The following is a 20,638-nucleotide window of genomic DNA, read 5'->3' as shown; positions in this document are numbered from 1 at the left end:
CTTCTTCATTCCTGATACTGATAATTTTTGTTTTCTCTCCTTTTCTTTATCAGCCTTGTTAGAGGTGTATCACTGTCATATTCTTTGCAAAGAATCAACTTTTGATTCTGTTGATTTTTCTTTAGTGTGTATGTTTTGTATTTCATTAACTACTCTTTTCTTGATTAATCTCTTCCTCTAATTTCATGAGTTTGAGTTGCTGTTATTTTTCTAACCTTTTGACTTGATAGCTTTGATCAGTGATCTCAATATTTATTTTTCTAATATATGCATTTAAAGCTGTAAATTTCTCCTTAATTACTGCTTTAGGTACCTTCCCAAGTTTTGATTTGTCATGTTTTCATTATCCTTAAGTTTAAAATATTTTCTAATTTCTTTTGTAATATCTTCTTTGACCAATAGTTGTATAAAAGTATATTGTTTACTCTTGTCAGTTTTAAAGTTAGCTTTTTCTTACTGAGTTCTGATCTGATTCCACTGTGGTCAGAAAATATACTCCATATGATTTCATTATTTTGAAATTTATTGAGACTGTATGGCTCAGTAAAAGGTCTGTTTTGGTTAATGTTCTGTGTGCCCCTAAAAAGAGTCTACATTCTGGTGTTGTAGATTTAATGATATTATTAGGTCAATTAGGTAAGGTTAGGTACATTGGCACTTTTAATACAACCAAAATATCCCCCTCCTTATTATTCTCTGAAATAGGCATGTTTGTTTCTTCTGGTTTGGGGCAGGGGTGTGTGTGTGGGTGTGTGGTTGGTGTGTGTGTGGGGGGGTGTGAATGTGTAGGGGTGTGTGTGTGGGTGTGTTTGTGTATGTGTGTCGGTGCGGGTGGGGGTGTGTGTGGTGTGTGGCTGGGTGGGGGTGTGGGGGTGTTGGTGGGGGAGGTGGGGGTGTGTATGTGTGGGTGGGTGTGGGTGGGGGTGGGGGGTGTGTGTGTGGGTGTGTGGGGGAGGTGGGTGTGGGGGGGGATGTGTGTGTGAGGGTTGGTGTGTGTGTGTGTCTGTGTGTGGGGGTGGGGGGGTGTGTGTCGGTATGGGGGTGGGTGTGTGTGAGGGTGGGGGTGTGTGGCTGTGTGTGTGTGTGTGGGGTGGGGTTGTATGTGGGGGGCAGTGGGTGTGTGTGGGTGTGGGGGGTGTGCTTGTGGGTGGGGGTGGGGCTGTGTGTGGGGGGGGTGGGTGTGTGTGGGTGGGGGTGGGGGAGGGTTGTGTGTGTGTCTTTGTGGGGGGACTGGGTGGGTGTGTGTCTGTGGGGGTGGGGGGTGTGTGTGTGTGTGTGTCTGTAGCCTTTATCATTTTTGTAGTTGTTAAATTCATTATCCTAGTTTAAATAAAAAATAGTTTGAACACAGTATTTCATATGTGAGAATCAAAGGGAAACTGTGCAGCAGGCCTTTCTCACTGTGGCTCTAGAGCCTTTTTAGAGAAATCTGTAGAGACAGAGGCGTCTTTCCCTTTGGGAATTTTTCAGGAAGGGGCAGCCAGTGGTCCTCCCGTGTCTAAGGTGGTTTTAGTCTTCCCTGGAGCTGAAGAATAGATCGGATGACTTCCTAAAATCCCTCAGATGTAAAGAATCTAAGGGATCAGAAGCACAGGCAAATAAATGTATAAGGTGTGGGTTCGTGTGAAAAAGTATCCAACTTCTGTGCATAAAACGTGTCAGACTCCTTCCCTGTCCTGTGAAATCCAGAGCGGTGGTCTGTGTGAGGATCGCGAGGTATGTGGAGGCAATGCCAGCAGCCTGTTGGGAGAGAAGGGCAGGGCACAGCCACTGCCTTAGTGGAGGAGAGTGTGCTGACCCCAGGCCGTTCTGATCATGGCTCTGCTGACGCCTCTTCTGAGGCCCGACCTACAGGCTCAGGCTCCAGGGTCCCCGCATGTGTCTCACAAAGGACAAGGCATTTTAAAGCAGAGCTTTTGTTAGAGGGTTGGAAGCACCACTTTACAGAGACCTTTATTAAAAAATAAATGTACTTATTTATTTAGGCCATTCCTGGCCTTAGTTGCGGCGTGCGGACCCTCCGTTGCGGCATGCATGCAGGATCTAATTCCCCAGCCAGGGCTCGAACCTGGGACCTCTGCTTTGGGAGTGCAGAGTCTTACCCACCGGACCACCAGGGAAGTCCCGACAGAGACCATTTTAAAGCAGCAGGCTCCACGGCTTGCTTAAGGGCCCTGGAGCAGAGGCTGAAGGCAGCGCGCAGATGGCAGGCTGCCTGAGCTCTGAGAAAGAAAGGTGGCTTCATGTCAGAGCCCAGAGATGAAAGAGGAATGATGGGGGAGGGTCTGCCTGGGCTGCCCGTCATGAGCTCCAGAATCCCTTTCCTGGAGGAAGTTGTTGCCGTCGCGGCAGCGCTCAGCCAGCCTCTGCGAAACCATAGCGCACACAGGGCGTGTTAACGCGGTGCCGCGTCCCCGGATGAGGCTGTGTGCTGGGTGTGCCCCACCTCGGCCTCCGTGCCGACCTGGCTGAGAGGATCCGAATTTCTGCAGGCCTGTTACCATGCACAGCACCCCAGGCAGAAAGCTCTGTTTTAAAGAAAACTGGACATCAGAAGGGGAAGGGACCTCAGAGACCATCCTGTCACTTCATGCTTTACTGCCGAGAAAACTGAGGTGCAAAGAGGTTAAGTTACTTCTCTAAGGTGTTAAATGTACATTGAATACAACCCGTTAAGGGACACCCTAGTAAGTTCTTGGGAATGAAAGGCCAGAACCTATAGGAAAGGCCTTTTTTCTTCCATTGTCTGTGACTTGAGCCCACAGACATTTGGATTCAAAACCTAATGCCTGGGCATCATTATTTATTTAAATGGGAGAAAACACAGTGGCCATTTGCCTGTGTAAATAGGTCATGTTCCCTGTTGGAAGGCAAAGAGCTTTGGGAAATGTTACATTCCCTCACCAACCCCGAAATCAGGAGTGAAAGAATGATCTTCTGTGGCCCTGCGTGTTTCTGACTTGTTTGACAAGCTCTAGTGAGCTACCAGATGTGGAGATTCTTTTCAGCCTGGGATAATTTATTTATCTGTTTATGTATTTTACCAGGAAAGTATCTATTGAGTTCTTGATACTCATTTGCAAGGAGCTCCTGGGGGAACAGTAGCAGTGTATAGTGTTACTTGAATGTTTGATTTTTTTTCCCCCCAAGTCTGTCTGCTTTTATTTCAGACCTAAGAGCTGGGAAATAAAATGCAGCTTGTTCCTCCTCCCTTCCCCCGCCTTTAGGAGAGGCCGTTTAAAACATGTGGCAGAAAATGAGCCATGCAGACTTGGCTGAATGTATGAACTCGGGAATTTATTTTTCCTTTCGTACTTTGATCCTCATTTCCAACCATAAAAATTATTAGCAGCACTTAAGTGTTGAACATTTTTCACCTGAGAGATGTGAAACACTCTTGGCTAATAATACTGGTTATAAAGTCAGTATTTCATGTGGGGATGGGAATTGACTAAGAGCAACTGTATGTTGTTAGGTGCACAAAATGCTGATGCCTTTGTTTTACTGCCTGTGCGTCCCCTAGATGGTAGCGGCTGGTTAAACCTCTTGGGTGCTAATAGATTATGATAATTTATTTGTGTTTGTTTCCAACTCCCCAAGGTAATGGCAAAGAATCATGAGAAGACGGAAAAATGGTGTGGAGCGTCCCACTGTTTTTCATGAGGACATGAAACCAACTCTGGGTGGGTCCTGCTGTAGGAAGCATCAAGAGGAAAGGCACCCAAGTTAGAAGGAGCTGGGTATGTGTGGTCACACAGGGGAGCCATAGGCCAGTTGGTGTGATGAGGGCGGAAATTGTGTTTGTGTTGACATTGGAAGCTAGGTTGGTTTGGCCGTGTAGGGCCAGCTGATGGACAGGCTAGGAGGTGAGCTGAAAAGCTGAAGGTGGTGAAGAGGTGTCGTAGGTTTGCAAAGAGGTATGTGGTCCAGGCAGTCAGATCACAGGATGAATCAGAGATGACAGACTGAAAGACAGGGAAAGCCAGTTAGATAACGGCAGTGGAGAATCCGTAAGCTTAATGTTCATCTGGATTGAGAACCAAGGGAAAGGGAAAGCCAGGCTTAGCCATAGCTCAGATCTGATTGGTGATGAGGGAGCTTGGCTAACTGGAGAATTCCAGAGCTGAGACTATATAACGCTTACATTTTAAACAGAATTAGTCAAATATAAAGCTAATCTATGTATTCATCCAGGGAGAGTGGGAGAGACGATGTGTTCTGTGATTCTAAATAAACTACCCCACTTGTTCTCTTCTCGCTAGAACAGCAGAAAGATGGAAACCCCTATCATAGAATTAGACTTGGTAATAACCTTTTTTAAAAGCCAGTGAATAACTTTTAAAAAAGAAAAAAGGCTAGCTCTGCCCTTCTGTTTGTCCCCCTCTGAGCTGTCTGCCGTTAAACGTGCTGCAGGTACTGAGTCTTGCCTGGGTCTCAGGATTGTTTCCCACAGACTTGCGGTTATGAGCCTTCTGATGGAGGATCAGCTGCTTTCCTCCTCGGTTTGAGCCCCAGAGTCCTGGATCTGAAACTGTGCCCAGGGCTGTTGGGGATCCAGGGAGGGTTTTCTTTTCGGTACGAGCAGCCACCTGTCTCATCCTGTCCTGGGCCCTGTGACAGGCAGGCGTATGCCTCGGTTTCACCCAGGGCACTGACTGGGTGCTTATAGCCAACACCGATAAAAATGCAACGTCCCTAAAGGAGGGCCCAGGGGCAAGGGACGTGGCTGGAGCAGATAACCTCAGTCTGCAGCGGGAACCAGCATCATAGATCTCCAGTCCTCGGTCTCTCGGCTGACCCAGGTTCTCGAGCCTTCGTGCGGTCTGACCTAGTGGCTGTCTGGAAAGACTGGAAATTCAGGTGCTTCCTCCTCTTCTCTGGACGGTGGACTAGCAGCAGAGCACCGTGGAGCCAGAGCGGAGGGAGCGCCCGTGGCTGCAGGCACCGGGCCTCCGGGCGAGCCGGGCCGTCTTGGGCGTGCGCAGACTCAGACCTCGCCCGAGCTGCTCTGCATCAGCCTTTGTGCTGGGTCTGTGCTAATGCGTTTCAGGAGCTAGAACCATTTTGCCAAAGCTGAGCTTTTTGAAAACTAAAAAATGTCTAGGACGTGCAGTGCCTTCTTCACTTAGGATCTGAAGAAGCGGATGGCCGGAAGCTCTCTTTGAGCCTTGCATAGTACATCTGAGTGAGTGACAGTTCCCCTCTGAGCCCCTTTTCTGGGCCTGGCCACCACGCAGATCAGTACAGTGTTGACTGTTGAAAAGACATCTGTCTATCTCTACCTCCATTTTCTCTTTCCTAAGTACGTGAAGAGTTGCCTTTATGGAGACCTGTCTTGAGGAGAGGGAGCAAGCCGAACAGCTTTCTGTGAGTGTCCCTGCCCGTGAGGTGCCGTCAGAGGCTCCCTCACGAAGGCATGAGGAGGGCTGTGGCCGGAGGGGAGTCACTCTTCCTAGAGAATCACCTCCGTGGGGTCTTCTCCACATCACTTGAGGCTCCCCGTTTCCGGGCTGTAGGAGACCTGCATCCTCTGTTGGGTCTGTCCTGTCTGCCGCTGGCGTTGGTTTACACCGCCCAGACTCGCGGGGCCGGGAGGGAGAACGCTGCGGGTGTGTCGCGCCGAGCACGAGCTGCTGAAAGCGGACCCCGCGCGGCCGGCCAGGGCCCACGGAGGTGCTGAGAGAACTGAGTGAGGTTTGACCTCTCGGAGCCTTTCAGAAGCACCCAGTCCCCATCGAAGAGTAAGTCAAACAAATATTAAGGGAAGGAAATCGAATATGTCTGCCGAGCATTGAAATAACATCTGATGGTTTAAAAAAGCACCCCGTTGGGAATTACAACAGAGTGACACTTTTTCCTTCCCCACTGAGCAAATTAAAACAGCAAGCTCAGGATTCGTTTGCCTAGCCATTAATGAAACATCAAATGTGGGCCTCGGGCTCCGGATCCCAAAGCGGAGGGAGCGTGCTGCCCTCTGGCGCATCGGGCCGTTGAAGGGCGTCTCCTCGCAGACTCCCGCCCCACAGAAGTCAGGCTTATTTTGTCAGGTGGTGCCGGTGAGGAAAGCTCTCCTGACCCCTCCACTCCCCCTGCACCGTGCGCCCCCGCCACGCCGCGCCACCTTTCCTGTCCGCAGCAGCGACAGGCCCGCCTGGCTCCGTGGTTCTGTGCCTCAAGAACGAATGCTTGTGATGTGGGGTAGTTATTTTAAAGAGGTGTTGGGACTCTTGAAGGTTTAAAGAGTCCATCCTTTTCCCTGCCCCCATTGAGAAGGAGATAACTGCCGTGATATTCCAGCCCTGAGAGGGTCCATATGTGGCGGGTTATTGTTCCAGAACCTGCCTGTTGTCTCTTCGGGGTTGATTGCGGGCTTTGGCTGCTCCAGGAATCCAGAGCTTCAGGATTTGGTTTATGACGTGGGGGTGGGGAGTTTGTCCTGCGTGGCTGCTCATCTGCCTTGATGTTGATAGAGATGCATAAAGGAGGCATGTGGGTAGGACTTGGCATGGGACCAGGGGAAATGAAAGCCACGACAGCATCCAGGCCCAGAACTCCCCCCACAGCTCTCTCAGGAGGGCAGTGCCTGCAGCTTTCAGAGCAGAATTCTGTTGTGTGGTCCCCAAGTGTGAAGCTGCACCGTTCACTGCCAGTGGTAAAGCTGCTTGCAAAATCGTGAATTTGAGACAGCGTACTGTTGCATTAGACATAGCAATTCCCTGTTTTGGAAGAACAAAAAGAAAGAAAACTTTAAAGGAACGGCGCAGTCCCCTAACCCTAGAAGTGTAACAGCTGGGAGAATGAACCTCAGGAAAACAAGGTGAGCTGGTTGTGGTGGTATTAACAGCTCCCCTCTTAGGTCAGATTTATTCCTTGGTGCTCCAGAAGTGGTGTGTAGTGTTCACGTTCACCGTGATTGCAGCATATTTGCTGCTTGTCTGTTGGCTGCTTTAGATCAAGAGTCGGCAACCTTTACAAGTAAAATTTCTAGGTTTCCATCCTGCCTTTGGGGTTGGGCTGAAGACTTGAGGGGTGGGGCAGAGGTCCTGATCACATGTTGACACTGCTCCTGGAAGGGGCAGGAAGGGGCTAACTTTGAATAACCGAGGCCACCAGTTACATCCACTGCGTAGATCAGGGGCTGGATGGACAGGCTCCCCTGCAGCGCGGCCCATTCAGGCAGGACTGTATTTGACTGCTTTAGTGCTGTATGCCTAGTGCTTGACGCATAGTTGGTGCTCCGTAAATATTTATTGACTGAGTGAACTTAATGTGATTGGACATTGAATCTTCTTATATATAGTTTCTATGAGTAAAATCATCAGGAGATTTTCAAAGTTAAACCATTCTGTGTTTTGCCTTCAGAGGAAGAAATCTGGTTTTCTCCTTGTTGGCCTGCTAGACAGAGAGCAAAGAGTAAAATTTTGTACTAATTATTTACCTGGTTGGGGGCAATAGGGATCACAGCCCTAACTTCGTAATTTAACTTTCTTTTCCTTTCTCTCCTTAAAATGAAATCCATGAAGCTTTTTCCTTATTCCCTGCTTTCCCACCCCCAACTTAACTCTTTTTTGTACTTTTTCCTGCATCCTTGCTTTCTTTCACCTCTAGCTTTTTATGCATATGTCATTAGATTTTCTAAGTGGTAAGCTCCTTAGTTACAAGATATATGCTTTATTTTTGTATTCACTCTTTGAAGTGTAAGACAGTCCTAAAAAATAGTTGGGGACAACTGATTTTTGACCAGAGTTCAATGGAGGAAAGACAGCTCTGTGAATGAATAGTGCAGGACAGATTAGACATCCATAGGCAAAAATTTAACCTTGACCTAAACCTCACACCTTATAGAAAAATTAACTGGAAGTGAATCATGGACTTAAACGTAAAACTATGAAACTTTCAGGAAAAAACTTAAGGAGGAAAAATCTTCAGGATCTAGGGCTATACAGAGAGATGCATAATTCATAAAAGGAAAAGTTGATAAATTGGACATCATCAAAATTTAAAACCTTTGCTGTGTGAAAGGCCTTGTGAAGAAGATTAAAAGACAAGCTGCAAACTGAGAGAAAATATTTGTGCGCGACATACCCAACGTCGGACAGAGCATCTAGGACGTATAACTCTCAAAGCTCAACCGTGAAAGCCAGTCCAGTTAGAAAACGTGTGAAGGGCAGGAGCAGTTACTTCACTGGAGAGGACCTGCAGAGGCCGAGAGCACATGAAAAGGTGTTTGATACCATTAACCGTGGAGGAAATGCACATTCAAACCAGAATTATGTACACCTATCAGAATGGCTAAACTTTTTTTTTAATAGTGACAACACGAAATGCTGTTGAAGATGCAGAGAAATCGGATCTCTCATACATTACTGGTAGGAATATAAAATGGTACAGCCACTCCGGAAAAAAACAGTTTTGGCCATTTCTTAAAAAACTAAGCATGCAACTACCATGGGACCCAGCAGTTGCACTCTTGGGCATTTATCCAGAGGCCGTAAAATTGATGCCCACACAAAAATCTGTACACAAATGTTCGTAGCAGCTTCATTTGTAGTGCCAGAAAATGAATTAGCCCAGATGCCCCTTAGAGGGTGAGTGGTTAAACAGATTGTGGTCCATCCACACCATGGACTACTGCTCAGCATGCTGATAGATACACAGAGCAGCGTGCTGCGTGAAAAAAGCTCATCCCAGAAGGTTACACATCATATGACTCCATTGATACACAGCCTTCTTAAAATTGTAGAAATGGGAGAATAGATTTAGCGCTGTCGGGAGGAACCTGAATGAGGAGGGTCTATAAAAGGTCAATAGGGGGGACCCTCATGATCATGGAAGTGCTCTGAATCTTGACTGTATCCTTGTCAATATTGTGTTGTTACAGCACACTATAGTTTTGCAAAATATTACCATTGGGAGGAACTGGGTAAAGAGTACACAGGATACCTTTGCATTATTTCTTACAACTTTTGAATCTGCGTTGTCTCAAAATAAAATGTTTAGTTAAAAAATAGTGGGAGGGACTTCCTAGGTGGCGCAGCCTAGGTGGCGCAGTGGTTAAGAATCCGCCTGCCAATGCAGGGGACACGGGTTCGAGCCCTGCTCTGGGAAGATTCCACATGCCACGGAGCAACTAGGCCTGTGTGCTACAACTACTGAGCCTGTGCTCTAGAGCCTATGCGCCACAACTACTGAGCCTGTGCTCTAGAGCCTGTGAGCCACAACTGTTGAGCCCATGTGCCATAACTATTGAAGCCCACATGCCTAGGGCCCGTGCTCCACAACAAGAGAAGCCACTACAATGAGGAGCCTGCACACCACAATGAAGAGTAGCCCCCGCTCGCAGCAACTAGAGAAAGCCCGTATGCAGCAACGAAGACCCAACACAGCCAATAAATAAATAAATTAATTAATTAATTAAAAAAAATAGTGGGAGCTCAGTAAGTATTTAAGAGTTGAATGTGTAAATGAATTAATAAATAGGAACACCCAAATCTCTCCATCCCTAGACTATGACTTTAGCTTGCCGTTGGATTGCCTTTCAAGAACTTGATAGCAGGATTAATATTTTTAAGATAGGTGGAATAACTTTGGATATTTAAAGAAATGTTATTGAGGACATCGTCTTTTTTGAGAGTTTGGACTTTATTCTAGTTTTTACCTTTTGTTGTAAGCCATCCCAAATCATTTTTTTGGAAGTAGATGGGATATAAATAAATAAGTAATTTAAAAGAGTTCCTCTGCTTCTTGATTCTCCACCAAGAAATTATGGAGTTTAAGCACACATATAGGGCAATATGATGAATTAACTCGTTAAAGAATCGTTTTGGAACCACGTTTATGCTTCAGAATCAGCCAGGATTGCAGCCTGTGGTTAATGCCATTTCCTCCCTTTGCACAGTAAGAAGAAAACAAACCTGGCTAGTTCTGCAATAGCATCTGTGACAGTGAGTGGTAGGAGTCACCAGGGCCATGACTTGAAGTAAGGAGGGTTACTTCCACCCTGCTGGACAGAGCTGGTATCTTTGGTCCCCAGTCAGTTAAACTGAGCCTCACCAAGGTCAACTTGAAATTTTGAAGGCTCAATAGAGGTTATTTATAAAAGCGAAAGTCTCTGTTTCTACCTCGTGCAGGATTTAAAGAGAATAGCCGTTTGGCTTATGATCATTGTTCTTTTAACGTCATTAAACAATCCCCTGGGACCAGACTTAGAAATAGTATGGCCCCCGCTAGAGTTGAGGTTATGGAAATAAAAAATGATTTCACGTTTAGTGGCTCTTAAGAAGCGCAAAATTAGAAAACCCGTGACCCGATCCTGACCCATCTTTTCCTCCTCCCATCCCCTCAAACTCACGTCTCTCCTTCCCTTCCTTATGATCCCTCAAGAGATTCATTGCCTCATAAAAAACAGTAATTGAGTTTAATCTTTTGTTCAGCTGCTTGTCACTTGTCCTTCCTTCCCTGCTCCAGAGCCTCCAGGATTACAAGGTTTCAGTATGTCTTCCACATCCTTAGTGGCATCTCACTCATTTGCTGCACAGCTGATGGGAGTTCCTTCTTTTAACGGCGTGAACATGTGACTTTCTCTGCTAAATGGAAACCATGTTCATGAGCCTTCAGCTTTCAGAAGATGAGTGCTGAGGGGAGCAGAAGGTTTTGGCATTTCCCCACCTCCTCTCACTCCCCCAGTCTATTCCCCTCCTCGGTCCCTCCTCGGTCACTCCGCGTGCATGTGGGAACCTTAACCACGTCTGCCACCAGCTGCACACAGCGGAGAACACTGACACTGAGTGTGACTTTAGACACCATCATCTGACTTCTTTTTTTGGCAAGTGAAGGCCTGAGATTGGGCAGAGGAGGTATTCTAGAATTCGGAGAGCAGGAAACCACAGGACTTCATGAGCAGAGGCTGGCCGGGAAGTTAGGCGTGACCTAGCAGTGTGACTTCTGGACAGCCGCTTCCTCTCCAGCCCTCAGTTTTCCCATCTGTTCAGTGAGGGGACTAGACTGAATGATCTGTGCCTTCCAGGCGACCCCCAAGTTAGCCTGGGCAGAGGTCTGTAGCTCAGACTATTGGGGTGTGAGTCTCAACCATCCACCGAAGGCCTGCGCTTCTGCTCTCTGTGAGATGGCGAATATCTTAGGGTCACCTCTTCCTAACAGTGGGATCGGTGAAAGGTTTACTAGCTCCTCTACCAGCTCTGGCCTGTCTCCTCACTGCCCCAGGCCTGAAGAAAGGACTTGAAAGGAGTGGCGATCGTGTGCCCCAGCGCCAGGGCAGTACCCTCCAGGCAGACTGGGACAAATAGGATTGCCGCCAAAACCCCAGGAGCCTTTGCATGACAGGGCTTTTCCTGTTTGGCTAATTTTAAGCAGAACCCTGCCTTGGGTTGGAAAGGTCTCCGGGGCAAACTGAAGTGATCTAACAGGTAAATCTTAATACATAACGCAGCGTGTACATGCATTTGTCAAAACCAATCAGCATTAGGGCCCTCCAGCTGACAACTTCGGGGCGCCCTTGCTCTAGATGCCCAGAATTAGCATTTAATTGTGTCCCAGGCGTGGGTAAAAGCTCTTTGGCTTTTTGCAAAGCACCCCCTTGACAAAAACTACCAACCACCATTGTAATTAAAAGCACGAGCTGCAAATGAGGTCAATCAGTCCCTCCATTTCACTTCATTTCAGGAAATTCCGAATGTAAAAGGTGAGCTTTGTTCCCAGAGGGCTGAGAGTGAATCTGATAACTGGCTCCTCTGTGGAAACCACCTAGAAGCTGGACCCCAGCCAGTTCCCCCTTTCCCATCTGGGCAGCACGCAAGACAAGCCCGACTGGAAGGACAGCCACTAACTCGAAGGCGTTTACAAGCTGGGTTCCTTGCAAGTCTGCTGTGACTGACCTGCACACGTGGCCACGTGACTTGGGCTGAGTCATAGCGTTCTGTTCCACTTTGATGGTTAGGGATTGACAAAACCCAGGGGATGTGTGGAAGGAGAGACGTGAACCCTGGCCCACTTCTGGGTACCTTGGGTCCATATTCCACCCCGTTCCCCTCAGCACCTCTTAGTCCATCTCTTGGTTCACGAATCCTGATACATGTGGCATCCCTCTCACCCAGTAGGAATATCCCTGTGAAATTATGCCTTTGAAAGTGTGATGACGGTAGCAGCCACTTCAGAGAGCTCCTCTCCTCCTGGAGCTAGCCCGTGATCTCCTTATCGGACATCCCAGATGGGCACCACCTGTTGTTACCCCCCCCCCCCCCCCCCCGCCCCGTGTGTTTCCTGAATCTGACTGGTTAGCACACACCCTGAGTTTACTATGCACTCTCTAAGCTGGCTTAGAATATAGTGCATTATCCTCTTTTTAGGAACATTTATTGGGCGCCCGTATGTGCGTGGCATTTTAAACAGGGTTAAATAACGCAGGCCTGCCACTGATTGCAGTTGCTGAATTCGTTTCCCTGGAAATAGGTTAGCGAGAAGAATTCAGGCCTAAAAGCTCATTAGCGGTCATTTAATCCAACCCCTCATTTTGCAGAGGGCAGAATGGAAGCAGGGCAACTTGAGTAGGTCTGGGGCACAGCTTGTCAGTGGCAGAGCTAGTCCTGGATATACGTTAACCTTGTCCCCCAGCGCACTTTCTCTAGGCGGTAATCACAGCTGCTTCCCGTGCCTTTTAAACAAAGGTAGATCTTAGTGTTATCCTCCAGTAATGGGAAGCCACACAAGACCTCAGGAAGCTTAAAAAAGGAAAAGAAAAAAAAAAAAAGGATGTTGATAACTCTGAAAATAGGCAAGTGAGCACAGCTGGGAGTCCAGAGAGGAGGATTATTTCCATAATCCAGGTAAGAGGTGGTTGGGACCAAGATTATAAAAATTAGAATGAAAGGAAGTAGTTAGGATGGTATTATATTATTACAATTCCTGTTTGAATAGTGATGTGGAATAGGCCCCCAATGTAAGGACTATTCAAATTGTTGCTAAGCTCCTAACAAAGGAGTGGAGTTTGATAGGCCTCTGTCTTCAAAGATATATGTGATTGAAAATAAATGACACTCCAAGGCATCACCCATCATCGAGTTGATCTCCCTTTGTTATACAGCGGCTTCCCAGTAGCTATCTATGCTACTCTCTCACTTCATACCAGCTTCCCCTTCGTCCCCCCACCCCTCCCCCCCGCCCCCCGCCTTGAGGGCCGGGACGGGGAGGGAAGGGATATGGGGATATGTGTATAAATACAGTTGATTCACTTTGGTGTACCTCATAAGCTGGTACAAAAGTGTAAAGTAATTATATTCCAATAAAGAGCTCAAAAAAAGAAAAAAAGAAAGTCCAGAAATAAACCCACACACCTATGGTCAGTTAATCTATAATAAAGCAGGCAAGAATGTAAAAAAAAAATAAGATAAAATAAAAAATAAACGACACTATATGTGGAGGACTTCGATAGTATAGGCAAAGAATTGAATGATGGCTTTTGACTTGAACATAGCTCTGGGAGCACTATTACTAGAACTATAGGGATATAACGTGAAGTTTCCAGTGCCTGCACTACAATATTTAAAGGCATCTGTTAGTAATGACAAAAGGCTGACCCTGGAGCATTTCCCTGAAGCAAAAAGAAAAAAGTTGCATTAGAGTGGGAGGTGGGTAGCAATGAGGGGAGGGGGGGTTCGAAGTCCAGTTCTCACTCTTCTGGGGAAAATGCTTTACTATGTGCATAAAGGACTTCGTACTGTGCCGGGGCTCGGTTAGAGTAGGGCCCATCCCCTTCTGTTCCGCTCCGTTTTGATCCTGCAGTCAGCTGCAGAGTTATAGATGAAGTGACAAGGATGGTATCTTGATTGCATCCAGCTGCCTAGAGTAAGTCAAGGGCAGAGAGGCCCCGCCTGAGAAACAGCGCTCACCGAAGACTCCAAAGGCATCTGAGCTTCAGGACACCTCTGATGTTTTCAGAGCAGCGTAGTTCAGCGTTCTGTGAGCCAGTGTTACCAAATTAAGTGTCTCTGGAGAGAAGTTTAGTAAGTGGCTTCAGTTCACAGGAGGAGGACTGAAATCTCAACAGCCTTCGACCTTAAAACGGAGCCACTGTTGTTATTGCTGCAGATGGGGGCTTGAAAAGACCTCTTTGGGAAAGTGACTTGACCTTCCTTCGCGTGGGTTAGAGAGCTGTGTTGACACAGATACAGGGACGGGAGGTGCAGCCTCCATCCAGTAGAGGTGCCAACTGAACGGATGCCCCACCCACCGCTTTTCCTCCCCTTGCCCGTCGCTGGTGTTGAGGGTAGGTACTTGGCGCTTGGAGCCCTTCAGAAATCTCTTTAATTCCATGGAGATGAATGGGTGATTGTGGTCCTAGGGTGACTTGAACAGGCAGGTGCTTGGTGCCAAGCAAAGGAACCTTGGTGGGGTCTGCCCAGGCCAGCAGTCCAGACAGAAGTTTTGGCCCACAGCCTATGTTGTTACTCTGGGCTCCATAAAACTGTAATAGTATCGTATTATTTTAATCTGCTGAAATGCAAACCCCAGAGTAGAGAACACAGCAGCAGCATTACACATCTGAGGAAGTGTTTGACATGGATTCATTTGTCTGCAGCTATTACGATGATGCCTGTGGCCGATTAACTCTGTTAGTTACAACATAGTGTTAATGAGGCCAAGGTTGTGGGTTGGAAAGGCCTGTTAGGTGAGCTGGTTCTGCACAAAGGAAACCTCTTTTCACGACTCCAGACCACGTTCGAGGGCCCGGTCAGACAGTCCATAAAAGCATGGAGGTGATCACAAGGACTGGGCAGGAGAGTGTCATGACTCAGCAGATGCCCCTTTGCCCGCTCCTGGAGAAGCAATTTAAAACATGTGCTTTAGTGATGGTGAGTGATTACTTTGGTCCTCTCACACAAAGCCTGTCACATGATTACGAATGGTGACTGGTGATCAGTACTGTTGCAGACCTCCTTTCTGAGTTAGGAAATATGCTAGCTCTGGCTGTGAAGAAGAGAGGAAGGATCTTTGGTTCCCTTTTTTCATACTCAGCTGTTCGCCTGCCGAGATTTTGCCAGGCCGTGTATTCAACAAGTGCGCACAGACGCTGTCTGTCATGTGCCGACACTGCACTTTGTGCTTGGGATGCCACAGTGAGTAAGACAGAGTCTCTGTTCTCATGGAGTTTAAACTCAGTGGGAGGAAAAGAGATAATAAATAAGTAAACAATAAACAACCAATGCAGTTTCAAGAAATGAAAGTTTGGTGACGAAAAACGTGGGGTTAGGGGGTGTGATGAAGAATGGCTGTTTGGGTGTGGTATTTACCTTGGATGGGAAGATCTGGAAAGCCCTCTCAGAGTAGGTGACATTTGAGCAGAGACCTGACAGATGAGCAGGAACCAGCCTTTTGAAAATCTGGGGGAACATTCCATTGAAGAAATAGCAGGTGCAGAGGGCTTGAGGTCTAGTCACAAAGAACAGGGAGGCTGCTGAATTGCGGACATTGGAGAGTAGGAAGGCCGTTTAGAACATGCTAAGGAGTTTGGCTTATTCTTAGTCAATAGGAAGCCATTTTTTGGGCCAATTTTGAAGATTTTGTGGGGGGATGTTATGGATTGAATATATCTTAAAGAGATATGTTGAAATCCTAGCCCTTAGTAACCTTATTTGGAAATAGGGTCTTTTCAGAGAGAAAGTTAAAATGAGATCAGTAGGGTAGGCCCAAATTCAGTTTGACTGGAATCCTTATAAAAAGGTGAAATTTGGACACAGAGACACACACAGAGGGAAGAAGACTATGTGAAGACAGAGGTTTGGCGTGATACGTCTACAAGCCAAGGGATGCCAGAGATGGACAGCCACCTACCATGTGCTGGGAAAAGGCAAGGAGAGCTCCTTCTCCTGAATGGGATGGCCCTGCCAACACTTTAATTTTGGGTTTCTAAATTTCTGTTGTTTTAAGCCACTCAGTTTGTGTTACTTTTTACAGCAGCCCTAGCAAGCTAAAAAAGAGGAAGTACTAGCACACTGGCTCTACCTTTGGGAAAGCAATGAAACATCTTCCCTGGACTCAGTGACACTTGGGTGTTGGGGAAACCTCTGATTGCTGTAGCATAGGTGACCATGTGACTTATATATGTGTGGGTAAGTATATAAGGAGAAAAGGTATAAATTAATAGGATGGAGCCCACTGATGGAACTACCCTGTATAGAATACTGTTCTTTTAGGGATGCTCTGTAAATGATGGTTTGGAAGGGCAAGAGTGGAAGCAAAGAAATAAGTTGGAAGCCTGTTACAGTAATCTACAGGTATCTAGTAGTGATGGTGGTTTGAGCTGGAGAGAGTGGTAGTAGACATGGTAAGAGGGGGTCAGATGCAGAGCCAGCAGGAGTTGCTAATGGACTGGATGTGGGGAAGGAGGGAGAGGGAGGAATAAAGGCTGACTCTTAGCTTTTGGCGTGAGCAATTGGATTAGATGACTTATTGAGATGGAAAAGACTGAGAGAATGGCTTTTCTGAGGATGTAGAATCAAGAGTTATGCTTTGGACATGTTAAGTTTGAGGTGCCTATTGTTTATCCAGTTAAAAGATATTAAGTAAATAGTTGGTTGTCTCAGAAACGTTCAGGGCCAAACATACATTTAAAGGTTATCAGAGTATAGATGGTATTTAAAGCGATTGAAACTAGATGTTACTTAGGGGGGGGAGAATTTAAAAAAGAGAATAGGGCCCAGGAGTGGGCCCTCAGGAACTCTGCTGTGGAGAGGTCTGGTCAAGGATGGGGACACGTGCTGAGAAGCGGCCCCAGGAGAGCTGGTAATTTGTCAGTATTCACTAACGGTGAATCATTTAAAGGTTAAACTAAATTATATGGAAATACGTGGTGAAAGGTACTGGAAGTACCCCACCCCTCATATACCAAATGCTGTTTAACAGAACTGTATCTAAGAACCTTTCCAAATGTGGAAATCAAGTTTTTGTTTTCAGTATGTTACAGATTATAGAATCAGACAAATTCCGTATACTTGAGGCTTCCAAAAGGTCATAAAAATGTCTTTGTGCTCCAGGTAGATTTTTTTGTTTTTTTAGAAACAGAGACTTTGTAAATTTTCCCAATCATCAAAATTTGACATAAATCAGGGTTCCATTTATTCTTTTATTTGTATGTTCATTAAGAATGGAAACTATTTCATTCATCACATGTTAAGAGACTACCTACCTTGGCCCAATTCAGGAAGCTATTATTCTACATTACTTGAAATTTCCGAGCAAGCGCAGAGAAGTTTTGGAGGAAGTTAGAATCAACATCTATCTTTGAACATTGGCAGAAGAACTGGCACCTGTTGGGTGGATTATCTTCAGAAGCCCATTCTGCTCTTAGTGAAGATTTGAACGTAGGGACTCTGTTGATATTGCTTAAAGAACTGAGCACTGTGCTTGGTTGTCGTCTGAACTGGGAGTTAATGGCTGATGTGTTTCTGTCCCCAGGTCTGGCGAGAATTTCCTGACCGGTTGGTGGGTTACCCAGGTCGCCTGCATCTCTGGGACCATGAGATGAATAAGTGGAAGTATGAGTCTGAGTGGACCAATGAGGTGTCCATGGTGCTCACGGGGGCAGCTTTTTATCACAAGGTAAGTCAGGGGCAGGCATGGGGCAGGTGGGGCTGAGCTTACAAAACCAAGGGTATGATACTCATTTTATTTGGCCCAATTTAATTTTTGCTGAGTTTAGTTCTATTTTAGATGTTTTTTCCAGTTTACCTCTTTTATTTACTAATTCACACGTATAGACAGTTGTGAATATTCTTATTAGCTTGCTTTTTTGCATGTATTATATTGTGAGGTTTTTTTTCTGTCATTAACATTTCTTCGTAAACAACTTCTCCTTAACATAATTGCTAATATACCATTATATTAATATTCCATATTTCAACTTTTTCTCTATCGTTGGATATTTAGGTTATATCTAATTTTTTTTTGCCAGATGATGCTTGATATCAAATGCTTAAATAATGATCAGTATCCATTCCCATGCCCGTGTGTACTTATGATCATTGTCATAGATCCTCAGAAGAAGAATTATGAACATTTGGGGGAGGTTTTGATATATATTTATTTGTTGGTAGTTTGTGACAATTTACATTCTCACCAGCAAAATACAAAAGTATCTTACCATACTCTCCTTTGCATGCAATACATTTTTGAAGAAGCAAACTTAGCTATTTTGATAAGTGAAAATGGATCTCATTGATTTCACTTTGATTTGATAACTAACGGGGTTGAAATTCCTTGTGTGTATTTTTTAGCCTTTTGTGTTTCTTGTCTTAGAATTGTCACTACGTTTTTGACTCTTTTTTTATTAAAAGGAGAGATCGAAGGGTATGTGTTGGACTTTAGAACACTCCGTTTGGTGATGGAGTGCTCCCAGGGGGTGTGTGGCTTAATTCAACAGTAGTAACTTGCCAGTTGTCCGCAGCGGCATGAGGACGTGGCGTCAGGAGAAAGGGCTGCTCAGCGCCGCGCCGTCAATTTGACTTCGCTGTGCTTGTGCTCATGGCTTGCTGTTATCTCAGCGCTGCTGTCCTCGTATTTTTCAGGGCTCTAGATCCAGAAACGAGTTTCTGTCCTTAGCAAAGAATAAATAAACAGATAAGGTTTGTAATTCTTGGGGTTCATGGTCGACTGATAAATACCTCTTTTTTGCCCACAAATTTCTATACTGTCATACATGTCGGTTATGTAGTTTCAGAATTGCCTCATTTTTGTTTTACTTTAAAAAGGACATGTCTGCAATGTCAGGCCACCATTAATATATCTCTGTTTCTTTCTGCAGTCTGTGGAAAGAATGTGGAAAACAGGGTTGAGCATTGTGACTCAGGGGAAGGATTTAGTGAAGATCAGTAATTTGTGTGTCTCTGAACAGTATTTATTAAATGTATGACACATTAATCAGTGCAAATGGCCTACTTCTTACAAGCGCTTCACAACCATACCGTATACGCCTCTGCTTGCAGTAGGTGATCTTTTAAAGAATGACAACGTGAAAGACACTTGGTCGCCTGATCAGAACCATTCTAATACTTCCTTAGCCCTTTCTATTGATCCAGACTTGTGACTAATCTTCTGAGAGAAAGTGTGTCCCCCTGCCATGGCTCACTTGCCCTTTGTATATCAACCACAGGGAACTGCTGTTTGAATGTCTCCTTTTCTGTCTCACCTGGCAGTATTTTAATTACCTGTATACCTACAAGATGCCTGGGGACATCAAGAACTGGGTGGATGCTCATATGAACTGCGAAGACATTGCCATGAATTTCCTGGTGGCTAACGTCACAGGGAAAGCTGTCATTAAGGTAGGAGGCGTCCTTGGCCAGCTCTGCCCCTGACTTACTTTGTGATCTTGGGCACGTTTCTGTTTCTCAGTGTCCAAAGCTTTCATAACTGTAAGTGAAGCCTTGGAATAGGTGAACTTTAAGCTCCCTTTTAGCTTTAAGATTCTATGATTGATGCTGTCATATCGTGAAATTGAAGCTAGGCTTTCATGATTTAAACATATTTTTATACAGTTTTTTTTAGTTATAGTTTTTGACCTCAATGTCAGAGATAAAGGCTTTGGTGGTCAATCTACAAATCATGTTTTTTAAGAAAATAAAATTTTATTCTAAAAAGTGACTTGGGGGCTTCCTAGGTGGTGCAGTGGTTAAGAATCTGCCTGCCAGTGCAGAGGTCATGGGTTCGATCCCAGCTCCAGGCAGATCCCACATGCCACGGAGCAACTAAGCCCGTGTGCCCAAAAAAAAAAAAAAACAACAAAACAAAAGTGACTTGGCATCTAGTTCTTTTAAAGAATGCCATTTACATCTTTCATAAGGTAGCCTTTTTTTAATAGACATGGAGAAGATAGTACACTTTGTACAATTATAACTGTAGTTGTCCTAAACATCATTTTCAGATAGCGATTACCAGTTTTTAACAGAACTTTTCCTGTAACGTATTAAAAGCTGAGAGTAGATAAAGATCACCTAGGGATCTTTGTATGTATAGTAGATGTCTATTCCTAAAACAGAGGTCTTGCTCAAATCAGATCCCTAGACATGTAGAGAGAGTACACTTCTTTATAACAGTGGAATCGTCTTGACTTTTTTTTCTTTCTGAATTAGAATTCCATCTGTGAAAATGGGCCATGCTTCTAGGCCAGATTCCTATACTGAAAGCTTATGTTGGAAGCATGATATGGTGTTCCCAAATGATTCCTCATGCTATTAATTGATGAGAGAAGCCAGATTAAACCAAAGCGACTAAGGAAAGAGGAAAAGCCATTGTGTGTTCAAACGTGACCCAATCTTTAACCTGCCCCTCAGCGGTCTAAATAACTCAATGAACAGCTCACTGCAGGGAAAACTAAAGAATGTAAATTGCAAAACTAGTTTTAAAGGAACTCGCCTTATCTCCAAATTTGCTTTTTGACAAGTTTCAAGATGTTCTTAGCTGTGCCTGCTTACTCTGGACAGTAATTCCTCTGCTCTATACGCTTCTTAGCCTGGTCTTAGTTATCTAACTTTCTTCCCCTCCCATCCCTCTGCTGTTTACTTATCTTCACTAGGTTAGGATAGCAGCCTTCCCTGAGTTTGTTAGAAAAATATTAGAAGTTTAAGGT

At 45.4% G+C, this 20,638-nt stretch overlaps 1 protein-coding gene across 3 annotated transcripts in view; it reads left to right on the top strand.

Annotated features, from left to right (window-relative positions):
• Nucleotides 1-20,638, top strand: part of EXT2 (exostosin glycosyltransferase 2) — a 134,019-nt gene that overhangs the window by 105,754 nt on the left and 7,627 nt on the right. For all 3 annotated transcript variants that reach the window (XM_057747959.1, XM_057747957.1, XM_057747958.1), the window contains 2 exons: nt 17,470-17,613; nt 19,206-19,334. In XM_057747959.1, coding sequence (XP_057603942.1) covers nt 17,470-17,613; nt 19,206-19,334 — 273 coding nt within the window. The remainder of the gene's footprint in view (nt 1-17,469; nt 17,614-19,205; nt 19,335-20,638) is intronic.

Source organism: Hippopotamus amphibius, chromosome 9 (assembly GCF_030028045.1).
Source record: "Hippopotamus amphibius kiboko isolate mHipAmp2 chromosome 9, mHipAmp2.hap2, whole genome shotgun sequence".
Lineage (NCBI taxonomy): Eukaryota > Metazoa > Chordata > Mammalia > Artiodactyla > Hippopotamidae > Hippopotamus > Hippopotamus amphibius.
The sequence above is the reverse complement of the archived record's forward strand: the minus strand, read 5'-3'. Positions and strand labels throughout refer to the sequence as shown.